This window comes from Rhopilema esculentum, chromosome 5 (genome assembly GCF_057945365.1).
Source record: "Rhopilema esculentum isolate cy_ngs chromosome 5, ASM5794536v1, whole genome shotgun sequence".
NCBI lineage: Eukaryota > Metazoa > Cnidaria > Scyphozoa > Rhizostomeae > Rhizostomatidae > Rhopilema > Rhopilema esculentum.
In genome coordinates this window covers 6,372,726-6,387,010 of record NC_142819.1, presented here as the reverse complement: position 1 = coordinate 6,387,010, position 14,285 = coordinate 6,372,726, and the positions used below count along the sequence as shown (strand labels likewise).

General features: G+C 38.1%; 1 protein-coding gene across 2 annotated transcripts; it reads left to right on the top strand.

The window, feature by feature from the left end:
- Positions 1-595: 595 nt before the first annotated feature.
- LOC135689651 (uncharacterized) lies at positions 596-14,285 on the top strand. Of its 2 annotated transcripts, none has more exons than XM_089108506.1 (8): positions 596-1,363; positions 9,553-9,677; positions 10,196-10,354; positions 10,656-10,723; positions 11,443-11,557; positions 13,056-13,181; positions 13,525-13,626; positions 13,932-14,285. In XM_089108506.1, exons 1-8 carry the CDS (start codon positions 1,231-1,233, stop codon positions 14,079-14,081), a joined length of 978 nt encoding a protein of 325 aa, XP_088964632.1. In that variant the 5' UTR covers positions 596-1,230; the 3' UTR covers positions 14,082-14,285. The 2 variants fall into 2 exon arrangements, with proteins under 2 accessions (XP_088964632.1, XP_065063025.2); XM_065206953.2 differs by having other exon boundaries at positions 597-1,363; positions 9,550-9,677.

Sequence of the window (14,285 nt, the reverse complement as noted above, 5' to 3'; positions counted from 1 at the left end):
CTGAAATTCGTTGACCGTGATAATCTTTAGCAGTTTTCTAACTCGCAGTGATGCTGTTAACCGTCAATGATAGATCAATGGCACTCAAATTTAGGCCAAATCTGTGTTATCGTGAAACCATAATGGTCCCACTTTTTCATCAATTTTTGTCATATTTAGCAGCGTCAAGAAATAGAATTTCGTTTTGGTGGATTGTAGAAAGGTACACTAAATTTCATCACAGAGATTGAGCCAATAGTGCACAAATTTGGACTTACCGACATAAATTGTGATTCTGTGCAGCAGATGCTGAAAAAAGCTCCCTTGAAGAACAGAAATTAAACCTCATACCACAGGCAGGGAAACAGGTTGTCTGCGAAAACTCTCAAGATCTAGGCTGATAGGTTAATTTGGAGCATAGGTATGTGTTACAGCGAGGGGTTTGTCGTGAATGTTTTTGTTGGAAGATATGGTTTTTAGTAGGCTCGAATGCATACGGCATGCTGACAAAACATAAGTTACCTTCCTAAAATAAATAGATTTTCTAAAATTTTATGTTTCGTTCGCCAGCTTCACGATTTCCCGTATTCGGAATCGTCTTTTTGCCAGTTTACAGAATGAGTGAATTTGCCTAAAGCCGAAAACCCACTCCGGAAAATGATCCGCGGATCGGATCAGATTTTGTGTTGCGCAAGCGCTTTGGATGCAAAAATGGTCACATGACTGATCCGCGACGGATCGAAACGGATCGAAAACAAGTTGAAATTATTTCAACTTTTTTTTGAAGCGTTCCGGTACAGTAGTTTTCTTTTGATCAAAATCGAATAAGAACTTGTTAAACAATAGAGCACTTGCGTCATTCTGTGTCACGTGCATTCGAATCTGAAACGATCCGCGGATCGAAAGAACAACACGATCTTATCCGATCCGCGGATCATTTTCCGGAGTGGGTTTTCGGCTTAACTCGATGCTTATAAATTGTGCTGATCAGTTTGCTGTTGTATATTAAAGTTGTTATAATTTTCGTAGCTATATGTAGTAATATTTCAGATGTAGCAATTTAAATAAACCATTTCAAATTACGAGATTTCGTTTTGTTGTAGTAGATTGTGTGCCATTTCGGGCTATTCTATACATCCATTATTATTTTATTATGATTATATCATTGTTTCTTGGCAATTGGTGAGCGAGGCGAGGCAGAGCAAAAGCAAAGAGGAACTCTATGGTTGTGTGGCCAGGACTATCAATATAATGGGAGAAAATTACGAGGTAATTGCAGCGGAGACAAAGCAAGCATATGAAAGAATCAAAGCGTATGTAAGGAAGACCCCTTTGGATTATTCTCCATGGCTATCAGGAGATTGCTCGGTATATATAAAACGGGGTAAGATATGGAAATCCATGTAGCTTGCGCCGGAGATATCCGGCGTGGACTATTTCATTTTTCATTTTACCATATTTATACACAGAAACCCTATCAGCTACTAGGTTAAAAAAGAAAAAGTAAAGATTAATTTATATATAATGCTGGTATTCCTAGGGATCGTGCTTTGGGAAAGGATGCTTTAATTTTTTTTGAACGTGGTTATCGTGGAGCTCATTCTTATTTGTAATGGAATTTCGCTCCACGTCTGTGCACCACAATAGAAAAAACTCCTTTTGGAGAATTCTAGGTTTTGCCTTGGGATGTCTAGGTAAAAGCAATTTCTTGTTGAATAATTAGATATTTGGGATCTTGTGACAAGTCTTCCTTTCAAATTGTCAGGGCAGAGACCATTTATTATTTTGTAGATCATTACTGCCCTGTCAAATTTTCTCAAATTCGAGACCGAAAGCCAATTGCAGCTCCACCCGTCCTTTAAACTTGAGCCTTCTATTAGCGTTCGCGGTCTGTTTTGTAAACGCTGAAGTAGTCGAGCTTTGTATTTGACAATTTGCCTCATAGTTCACCACTGTATCTCAAATGGCTCTCGAGCAGCGCCTTATAGACCTGATCTAGTTGCAATTGCGGTAGTATGTTCTTCAGTTTCCACAGAGACGAGAGTGCATTTTTTATTTACCTTGAAGGTTTTTATATTGCTCATTCCATGTCAGGTGTTTGTCGACCGTAATTCCAAGGTATTTTACCTTTTGAGCTCGTTTGATTGGCTCTCCATTTACATTTACTTCTAGTGGACCAAGGGCCAAGGTTGGTTTGTCGTTTATGACCAATAACCATATATTCTGTTTTTTCGGTATTCAAACTAAGCTTATTCTGACGTAATCATTCTGCAATATTGTCGATCTCAGCATTTAGATCATTACAGAGATCGTAGATATCTTCGGCAGAACAGGTGACACTGGTATTTTCCGCAAACATGTTTGAGGTGCATTTTTTAAGGTACTGCTCAAAATCATTGACATACAGGATGAAGAGGAGTGGCTCCAAACACGATCCCTGGGAGATACCGCAGTGAACAGTTTTTAAGCTTGATCTATGGCCATTTATTTGACAGTATTGCCTTCTGCCGGTTAAATACGATGTGAACCACCGAAGAGATGTCCCTTCCACTCTGTCTTTGGTTAGTTTCGATAGAAGATTCCCGTGGTTCGCCGTATCAAACGCTTTTTTAAGGTCGAGAAATACGCTTATATTAATTCTATGCTTGTCAATATTAGAAAACCATGAAGCTGATATGCATTAGAAAACCATGAAGCCATGAATCGTGAGGTCAGGGTGCTACGCATCTTTAAGAATGCATGTTGACTTTCAGCAAATTTCTTTTGCTCTTTCATGTAAGTCGAGACTTGGTCGTGCCCAAATCTTCCAGTAATCTCGAGAATACAGATAGCACGGATAAAGGCCTATAATTACCCATTTCACTTTTAGAACCAGACTTGAAAATAGAGGTCACCCTTGCTATTTTCCATGTGTCTGGAAAAATACCGTTTTTGAATGAAGAGTTGAATATAGCAGCTAGTCGCTTGCATAAAATTTCTGCTGCGTCTTTCACAAACTGAACTGAGATCTTATCAAAACCTGCAGATTTATTGCATTTCAATCTTTTGATTTCAATTTTTATATGGTCTGAAGTAATTGCTTGAAATTAAAAATTTAGGGTTATGGATGCATCTTCATCAGTGAAGTATTTTAGTGGGTTATCTGGTTCTTTAGTTACGATAATTTTCCCCAAGTTTAGGGCCTATGGTTGTGAAATGGTTATTAAATGCTTCCGCAATTCCCTTCTGCTTTTCAATCAGTTGACCCTCATATATGACGGATCTGGCAGTCGTGGAGCACTGACTTTTGTTTAAAACTTTGTTAATCGTTTTCCACATCTCCTTAGGGCTATTCGAATTTTCATCAACTAAATTACAGAAGTAGTTTTCGACAGCTCTTCGGGGCTCACTGGTCACCCTGTTTCTTAAGCGCTTGTACTGAGGCCATAGAGATCGATCTTTTTCAGCACGTTTCTTAGTCCGGTGTCTCTCATATATCATATTTCTGATACGGGAAGTTATCCAGGGTGGGGGTGCATGTCTTAATGTGTTTTAGAGGTGCATGCATATCTAAGATCGAGTAGAATAATTCGCAAAATTTGTTTGCCATGATATTAGGGTCATCACAGGCGATGGATATAGCCATTTCCCAATCGATACTTTGCAGGTCGAGAAGAAAGGCTTCCCTGTTATAGTTTTGACTAACGATTCCCTATTGCATTTCTATTGTTCACTGGCGTATGTCTGGCGTGAGATTTGCATGTATTTGTATTTTTTTTGTATTTGTTTCTAGCTAGCATCCTAAGGTAGTTTTTAGGACACTTAGGAGCTTATGCTAATCGAGCAGTGTCCTGGTCCTTCCTCTCGATGTGACCACACCTCGTGACTCCTGACCCTTGGGTCTGTAGTTAGCACCTCTAGCAACTATGCCATCCTCGCACCGATGCATGGATTCATCCTGGTGAAAAAGATATTGATAATAATATGCGACCAGTCCCTTCGTGCAGTTCAACAATCTGTCTAGTCCAGAATGGATTTTTTTGGCAGCTGCATTTAGGGGTTTAGGCCCTGTTCACACGATACCGGATTCATTTCATATCGGGTTCACTGACCCAATCCGATACGAATAATAGACCCCGTTTATACAGGAGAAACGGGATCGATCTGGTTTGGGATCTCAGACCCCGTTTACACTGTCCCGTGCAAGTTTGGAACCGTGACAAAACTGTCGCGGTTCGCCCTTGCGTTTACACTAGCACTGTGGAACCGTGACGATTTTGCTCTGCTATCCGGAACAGTTTTGACCCTGCTTTGAAAGCGAACGAATTTTGTACCGTCACGCTTCCGTTTTTGAACGGGACAGTGTAAACACCTATCCGAGACGATTTTGTCACGGATTCACAAAGAGGTCTTTTGTATGGCTGTTTCAGGTAACCGAGGCTTTGATTGTGGCGTAACTACGTTCTCAAATTCTGAAGAAAAGGAAATTCTGAAGAAAAGACGACCACAGAAAAGGCTTGTAGTGTTTCCCAGTCCAAGCCTTGATTGGACTTTAAGCCACCTTGTCTTTCGTCCAAGTAAAGTTTTAATCGGCCTTCCGCTCCATTTTAACTCACAATAAAAATTCGATTGTTGACTTCAGCGGCAAAATAAAAGCCTTGGTTGACTAAATACAGCTTCTGACTAAATACAATGTTCTACCATTAAATTAAGGTCGTACCGGTACAGTGTAAACAGAACGGCTAAACGGAACAATTTGGAACCGCGACAGTGTAAACACTTGCGAACCGTAACGGTACAAAATTGTCCCGGGACAGTGTAAACGGGGTCTCAATCTGGATCGATCCGTAAATTTCGCTAGTTTTTACACGGGATCGATCCCAAAACATTATGCGTTTACACAGGATCGATCCCAGATCGGCCCTTAGGGAGGAACGCACATGCGTATTGCTTATGTCATTAGCAACACAAAGAAAATAGCGTTGATAGCACCAAGTTTGTAGGAAGATTGACAACAAAATGGCTTTTAATTCGTAAAATGGTAACAAAATAAACGGCCCTACTCCTGAAGATCACGTTCACGCTGGAGTACAAAACATTGAAGTTAGACGATGGCCAGGACTGGGAGCCTAGTCGCCAAACTGGATCGATCCCAAACTGGAACGCTTTCCAAAGCAAACCCAAATTAGCACGGATAGCGGATCGATCCCGAGCGTTCCCGTATAAACGGAAGGCCGATCCGTACCAGTTTGGGATCGATCCCGGCCTGGATCGATCCCGTGTAAACGGGGTCTTAAGCTCTGTCCACATGATACCGGATTCATTTCGTATCGGATTCACTCCTGTTTACACGTTAAAGATTTTCTGCGAAGCTTCGAGAAAGTTTCCGTTTCGAGCATGTACTCGTTATCAAGTGGCTAGAAAAGAAACGAGCCGAGCAAAACTGAATAAGGGAATGGGAGGAAAGTAAGAAAAGAGAAGGAAAAAGATATAAAAAAATATTATTGAAGGAAATTAAAATGTTTATTAAGACCATTAGGATAAAGAGTTTTTAGGCTAAAAATTAAACGTTTCTCCAAAGTCTTCCGTTTGGTGGCATCTTGCGGTGCATGCAATAAGCTAAGGATGGACATTTCGGCAGTAGAATGATTGGAGGAGTTAAAATGTTTAGACATGTTGCTATCTGCATCGCTCTGGTGTTTTTCTGTCAGATGGATTTTATCAGCAACATTTCTCAAGTGTTCTCCAAAACGGGTGTTAATTTGACGGGAGGTTTCGCCTATGTAAAGAGATTGGCATTTGGTGCAGATGATGCAGTAAATCACACAGACAGGAAGAAGAACAGGTAAAGTGAGATCTGATGTGGAAGGGTTGGTTATGGTTGATGATAGTGGTCGATTGGTTAATGTGTGTGCAAGTACGACAGAGGCGATGTTGGCAGGGGTAAGTACAAGGCTGAAATTATCCGACGAAAGCCCGAAATTTCCGACGACCATCACTGATTGGGGGGGGGGGGCCCGAGCCCCTCCATTCCGCCATAATTTCCGCCACTGCCCGCGACCCACCACATAGTGTACTCAATTCTTCGTACACAAAAACCAAACAATGTCATATTGCACTGTGGAACAAATGATCTCAAGTCTGACAAGTCAGAGTCTGACAAGATAGGTCATTGCAACGGAATTGATAAGCTTTGGCAAATCAATAAAGGCAAAAGGTATGAATGTAACCATTTCTGGGTTGGTAACAAGAGGGGACAATCTTGAAGACAAATAAATAGTACGTGCGATAGAGAACACTTTTGAGCACATTAATCGTAGCCAACTACACCTCAACATCTCAACAGGTATGGAGACAGTATTATTGCTAATAATTTTCTTAAAATATTAAAAGTATGACGATTTAGTAAGATTTTAACAAATGAAATCGACAATGATATGTTAACAAATGAAATAAAAAAGAATAATGATGTTGCCTCAGGAGTTACTAAAAATCGAAAAAAATATCCGTGAGCATAACACCCCTGAGGTATCCTCTTTTAATTAAATAGATCTTGCTGACGAAAATGTGGATGCAGGCTCCGATGAAAGCTCGAATAACACTGTCGCAGAAAACTCGAACTCTGAAAACGTCTTCAATAAGCTTAAAGACTTTCGAGCGAAAAATAAAAAAGAACTTATATTGAGCTACCTGAACATCAACTTACTACCTGAACCCAATTACTAATAAGATAAAAGAGAATTGGGTTCCTTCTGAGCCGTTTACCTTTAGTAACATCATTTTTCTGGAAGCTTTACATCAGCTCGAAATACTAAATGCAAAAAGGCATTCCCTATAGGAAGCATCCCTGCAAAAATATTGAAAGATAATCCAATAATGTTTGCAGCTACTCTACAAAACTGCTACAATAATAACATGGATGAATGCAACTTCCCATCGAAGCTGAGCTCTAAAAACTGTACATAAATTCAATCCAAGCTTTATGAATGAAATATTTATACAAAAGAGCAGCCACTACCATCTTAGGCTAGAGTTTCACTATACCGGATTGCTATCGGAGCGGAGCAGAGCAGAGTAACTTTTACTCCGGAGTGTTATTTAGGGTAGCAGTTACACTACGACGCTCTACTCGCTCGTAAGCCTGTATTCCATTACATTCCTGGTACACAAAATTCACCAGATAAAATTTGTTGATGATATTTTCGAATCTATGTGCTGTTGCGAATTCGTTTTCAATAGCTATGCATAAAATAACGAAAACAACCATGAAATTGAGAGATAAATGATGGGGTTCGTAGGACGGATAGCGAGATTGTGTCGCTATCTGATGTGTTAAAGTATGTTTTTCGCCCAAGGGCCACTTCATTAAAATTTGGAAAGAGATGAAATCCAAATACAAAAATGTTTTGATGATTTCGATTTTGCATTATCCAACAGCAACAAAATCTCAGAAAGCGCCATTGTTCACTATCGATCGAATTGCGTCAAGCAGAAAACAATAAGAAAATCCTTTGTTTTAAAGACACATTGCTAACAATGAGCCTTTGCGAGGGTGGCAAATTATCCAGGCGACGATCCAAACAATGGCAGTAAACTTCTACGGATTGATTTCAGACTGTCTGAAAATGCATTATGGGATGCTTGCGTAGCGCAATGGCTCATTGTTAGCAATGAGTCTTTAAAGTGGAGCATATCGGATTCGTGCGATTACACTACAACGCTCCGCTACGGAGTGACTCCGGAGTGATTTCCGTATTACCTCCAGAGCGGAGTGATTTTCACTCCGCTAATCAGAGCGTTGTGTATCGGATTGGTGTGGCGTAGTGTAACTCAAGCCCCTATCCGATATGAAAGTTACTCCGGTCCGATAGCAATCCGGTATAGTGTAACTGGCACCTTAGAAACAGTAGATTAATGAAAATTCAAAAAACTCGAACCATCACTCATGGAATCGAAAGCTTGTCCTATTTAGGATGCAAGCTTTGGAACAATTTACCAGAAAACTTGAAAAAACTAAATACTCTTCATACTTTTAAAGTCAAGATCAAACAATGGAAGGATAATTGCAGCTGCAGGCTATGTAGATCCTTTGTAGCACAGGTCGTGTTCTTGACATGAATTGTATGACATGATTATTTTTAACTATTTATCTAATTAAATCTTAGGTATTTAAAAAGAAACTTCTTTAAATAGCTTTTATATCACTGTATAATATTATAATTTTTATTCCTGTAATCATTATAGGCATACTCGAAAATTAAAGGGACCCTCTGCCCCATTAACAAATTTTTGAAAATCTGTGTACGGCTATTCAATAATTTAATTTTTAAAATAATATAGGATCGGTTTTTACCTAGATGGCATCAGCCTTTGCCCGTCTACAGATTATTTCAATAGGAGCAATAAACAAACAGACGATAAAGAGTGGGGAAATTTTCGATTCTTTATGTTTCCAGATGATTGAAAAATGCACTCACTGAAGCATTTGTTACCACCTTACAGTACAACCTAACTTTTACCATCAGAATTGATCTATTTGATGGTTTAAATAAATTTCCGGGTGTGGTTATGTTTTAGCTTATATAAACCGAGATTTTCACAAAAATAAAAGGATTCCCAGAGATTTTAAGATAAAACAAACAGATTCTTAAATGGAAACGGAAACGAAGAGTAATTTGCCCCTCGAAATAAACTTTTTCTTTGACTATGACAGCGCCTCCGCGCAGGGGAGGGCGTAGTCGGTGCTATTCCCCCTCATGTTTTTGCAAGACAGTAGACTTTTTCAAAATCTTTTGTTATGATAGTTAAATTTCCCTTTGCCCCCCCCCCCTCTTTCCAACCTTTGTCGGAGCTCCTGTATGATAGATTATCTTAAGATCGGGACAAGATCTCAAAAACATGGTTGTCGGGACAAAGTTCTGATGTAGGGCGGGTCTCTTTTGTTTTTATTTTTTGTTATTAACTTTTGGCTAATTTTGAGGCTTCTATTTATATAAAATTGTTTTTATAAAACAATCTCTAGAATCATTGAAAAATTGCTCACTCAAATGTGCACACTTATCACAAGTGCACTCAAGTGCACACTTGCACTCCCAGGTCAATTCTTGTGTACTCCCAAGATTTGGTCGAAAACTGCCATGAAATCCATATAGGTATCCAGTAACAAACCAAACATTAACAAAATTGTTTCATACAAATGAAACAGCAAACAGGAAGGAAATTTAATAGCTTGTAAACTTTTACTTGTACCAAAATATATAATGTGAAATAAAGTGAAGAAAACATTTCTGAGTTGTCTTTTTTGTGACTTCCCTGACTCCCAGGGTTGAATTCATGTGAAATTCATGCTGTATATACGCCAATAAACACTATAAAGACAATGTAAAACCGTTAGTATTATTATTATTATTATTATTATTATTATTATTAGCATCGAATATTTATACAGGATAATACTTCAGTAGTGATATGCATATATACATATTTACACTGTTTTCCCAGTAGTCCTGTAGTCTACACAGGATATCTCTGAATTGAAAATAAAGTAGATTCCCAGGCAAGTGTTGAACAATAGAAATTGCTTCTTTCCAGAAGATGGACAAATCACAAATTTATGTAAGTACAGGGGTGCAGTAAACAAGATCAAGAAGTTATGCCAAGCCACAGATACCAAACTAAAGATTGTAACAGCTTCTTCTGGAAACCATGGACTTGCCTGTGTAAGTATTGTGATAAGATTAGTGTTATATTACATACTTCTATTGCACTTGAATCTGAGGTGTGACTTGAACAAGGTAGAAACATTGTTTAGTGGGAATTGAAAATCTGTCTGACCTAGTGAAAGTCTTTGTTATCAGGGAAGGGGTTACCAAAATTCAACTGTTTTCGTTGTTGAATTTTGTCCTCCGCACTGGACTGTGGAAGTGAATATTTATGATATGGTTTGAGAATTCTGGCGTACTTTGTTGTTATTTGACCATAATTTTTCATATTTCGCAGTAATTCGCAGTAATTCGCAGTAATTCGCAGTATTTCACAGAATTTCGTTTCGTTTCGTTTCGTTTCGTTTCGTTTCGTTTCGTTTCGTTTCGTTTCGTTTCGTTTCGTTTCGTTTCGTTTCGTTTCGTTTCGTTTCGTTTCGTTTCGTTTCGTTTCGTTTCGTTTCGTTTCGTTTCGTTTCGTTTCGTTTCGTTTCGTTGATTATAATAAGTCCAACATTTATATATATTCTTTACAGGCTAGAAGTGTGACTGGAACTGATATTGACTGCACTATAGTTGTCTTGGAGAATATAAGCTCGTCAAAGGTGAAAGGTATTAAAAGGGCCAATGCAACATTAAAGTTTCATGGAACTGACTGCGTTGAAACTGAACTATTTGCAAAAAATTATGCTGAGGTACATCATTTGATTGCTAGAAAATTAAAATCTTGTTAAACTGAAAAAGCTGTAGTGTATTACAAAATGTAGGTTTATTGAATATGTTAATACTCAGATTCTAGACTGTCTGTGGGACATCTGTGGAAGACTTTTGTCATGCACATTTCCAAGCTGTTTTAATGTATATTTGGAACAAGACTACAAGCTCAGACACCAATGCTTTTGGAAATGTTTAGCATAAGACAATTTATGGATATAACATTTCATCACTTATGCTCTGGTTGTTTATTGGAATAAAGTTTTTTTAAACAAAATGCAGGAAATTGGTGCTTTGTATGTTTCTCCCTACAATGATCCTGATGTTATTGCTGGGCATGGGACTATTGGGTAAGCTTTTTTTGCTTATATTTTCAATATGTACATAATTTTGCTATTATGTCTCCTTTCTTGCCTTTTCTCTTATAATTATAATATAAGAGAACAGCCTCCTCGATCTTGTAGGTCTAGAAACACTGTTAAAACAAGTGATTCTGCCATCGATCAACATCTTTTAGACAACCCAGATTGTGCAAAACTCTATAATGACGACATGTTTCGGATAATTGGCAGAGCCCGGTCGTCCTTCTCCTTCCATCTAGCAGTTTTGGAGTCGATCTACATAAAAACGAAAAAGCCGCCATTGTGTAGACAGAAGGAGTTCGTTTTCTCTCTTGGACTCCCTTGGTAATTTTCTTTAGGCTCGCGGCACTGATTTGTCAACCATACCGGCTATGTGCTTGCGTTTTTCTTACTGGCCTATTTCGATCCACAACTGGGTACATATTTTTCATCGTGTTCTTTGGGAACCTTATTCTGACGTTTTATGCTCTGAGGAGTGTCAGACGAAAAAGCTTTTAGTATGTTGTAAAATGTTTGCTTTTTTCAAAGCCATTTTCAAATTATATCATATTAAATCTCTAAAAATAGTGAAATTATCTCAAAGGAAATACTACTCATTTTTACTATTCACAATCTCTGTTCTCTGCATGGCTAAATAAGTTGAGGGTTGTCTGTCACTCTTGTATAAAGATGAAATAAACTTTCATGTTTGTTTGTTTCTTAACAAGGCTTGAGATTTTGGAAGACCTTCCTTCAGTTGATGCAGTGTTCATCTCTGTTGGAGGTGGAGGAATCATCTCTGGAATATCAGCTTTAATGAAAAACAGGAAGCCTGACGTAAAGGTATTTTTTATCTTATTGCTCTTATAGGTATTGTTTATCTTATCTTTATAACTCTGGCAATTAATTTCATTATCCTCTTGATAAATGATAGATTGCTTTTGCCTGTCACTATGCACTCTGGTTCTGATAACATTTTAATTCTTTATTTTTCTATCCATCCAAATATTTTTATTTTTGTCGAAATTAAATAAGTAAATTGTTGGGGTAGGAGTTATATTTCAAGAAAGTTTTTTAGTGACTAGGCTCTATGGTTTTGAAACTGCCTTTACATTACTAAATCACAGAATAGAAATATTCTCGGTTTTACTAAATTATGGAATTACCCAAAACGAGCCATAACTAGCAAAAACCAGACAAAACCAGACAAAACCAGGCAAAACCAGGCAAAACCAGGCAAAACCAGGCAAAACCAGGCAAAACCAGGCAAAACCAGGCAAAACCAGGCAAAACCAGGCAAAACCAGGCAAAATTACACAGAACGACCCAAAACGATCCAAAACGTCGCAAATAGCATCGAGCAGAATGACCGTTTTCGCGCCTTTTTTCGTCCTGTGCGCGGGGGCTGAGAGTAGAAAACCAAGAAAATGGAGGCGATGCTGTTCACCCTTTAGATACAAAGCAGGTAATATGTTTTCCTTTTCTCTTTTTTTCACTCCCAGTTGTGTCAATTTTTTGCCTGTTTCTTTATGCGTGATGGGCAGAGGCCTAAGCGGCCAAAATCAGCAACGGCATTTTCCGTATAAACCATCCTAATAATGATCAAGTACATTCTCATCATCATGATAACCTATTAAATGCGATGGTTGCCGATTCCAGAAATAATTTAGATTTGCTATGTTCTATGGTGATTTTTGCAGCTTGTTATCATACAAGGGTTGGGCTGGAAATCAAGAAAAAGGCCGAAGGCACACTTAGCTCGCTATTTTTTTTAAATTTTTCCCACCTCCAAGTTTATTAAAAGCCCCTCCTTGCTGAGAATATCCCGATCATACGTAGCCAGGTAAATACATATACAAATATTTATTTCTTCATCATACAATTATAATTATCTGTCACTAGTTAAAAAGTACATGTAAATATTGAATGTAAATGACAGTGCATCTTGCTCTGCCCCCGTGCACAGGATGAAAAAAGGCGCGAAAAATGGTCGATCTGCACGATGCTATTTGCGACGTTTTGGATCGTTTTGGGTCGTTCTGTATATTTTTGGGTCGTTACGGCTGGTTTTGCCTGGTTTTGGCTGGTTATGGGTCGTTTTCTGGCTCGTTTTGGGTTATTCCATAGTTTAGTAAAACCGGGATATACTTACTCTGTGATTAAATGTAAGTCTTGTGTGTTGGTAATTTACGATTCCCAGTTGGTAAAAGGTCGTTTTCTGGCAGGTAATAGGGCGTATAATAGATTTTTTGATTTTGTCCAATTCCCCCCCCCCCCACCTTGGCACGCCAACTGATGTCTTTTTTAGTCAGTTTGTTAAAAGCTGGTTTTTGTTGACTAGATAATTGGATGCCAGCCAGAAAACTCCAAAGTCATGTATGAATCAGTCAAGCATGGATCAATATTAGACATTGAATGTTTGGACACTCTCTCTGATGGAACAGGTGGTGGCGTAGAGCAAGGCTCGGTAAGGGAATGCCGCTTTTGCATTCTAATAAATTAATGGAAAATGGCCACTTTATAGAAGTGAATTCTTGCTTGAATCTCGATAAAAAATGAAACTCGATAAAAAATGATTTTTTGGTGGGATTGATAGTCATAAATGACATGTCAACGTTATTGTCTCTGAAATTACTTGGCCTAGAGAGCAATGCCAGTGAAATAAAGAATTTGTCATAGAAGCTTTGAAACACTGTATACCACTATTGGAAATTTTGTTTCTTCGATAAAGTTGTAAAAACTATCATAAATATAGTGAACTATCTATCATGCTATATAGTTTTAAAAGTCTTGGTTCCTTCTTCCTTTAGATTACGTTTGACATCTGCAATGATCTTGTTAACGAATGGGTTTTGGTTTCTGAAGATGAAATCTCTTATGCCGTTTACAAAATGCTACAAGAACACTGTAAGGTAAAAAATCCTTTTCTGGACAAAAACAAACGCCTTTCTCAAGTGAACCTTTCTATTCTAATAGTTTGAGCTTTGACTTTGTCTAGGTGACAGAAAGAAAGTGATCTGTGTGGCATACCTTAGGTTTTGAGTTGACGTCAAATGCAGGGAGGAAAAAAACATATATATTTTTATACAATCTTGCATAGCTTTGCCAAGACGTAACCAAACACTAAACGATAGACTTGTAAATAGTTGCTTTAATTAGAACATCTAGATTTCTAGACAATGTTCCATCCATGTAGTTCTTTTGCTAATCGTTTTAGGTTGTCGAAGGAGCAGCTGGTGTTGCCATTGCAGCTTTTTTGAAAACCAAGGATCAATATGCAGGGAAAAATGTTGTTATTGTTAGTTGTGGAGGCAACATATCTGTGGAGAAGTTGAAATACATAATCGATAAACATCAAGGGGAGTGAGCATTCATCCTTGAGGTAGTGCTTAAACTATGAATGTGTCGACATTTTCCGTAAGGTTTGAGTTTTAGCTAATATATTCTTTTTACCTAAAACTTTATAATAGTTGATTATTTAATGAAAAGATTTTTTTTAAGAGTTTCGTGTAAAGTGAAACATTTCCTTTGAATGGTGTATATTAAAAGCCGCACTGAAAAATGGATTTTA

Coding starts and splice junctions, on each gene's coding strand:
- LOC135689651 (XM_065206953.2), top strand. CDS start 1,231: ATGGGAGAAAATTACGAGGTAATTGCAGCGGAGACAAAGCAAGCATAT. Junction 9,678..10,195: donor GAAACCATGGACTTGCCTGT/GTAAGTATTGTG, acceptor TATTCTTTACAG/GCTAGAAGTGTGACTGGAAC. Junction 11,558..13,055: donor ACAGGAAGCCTGACGTAAAG/GTATTTTTTATC, acceptor TTTGTTGACTAG/ATAATTGGATGCCAGCCAGA.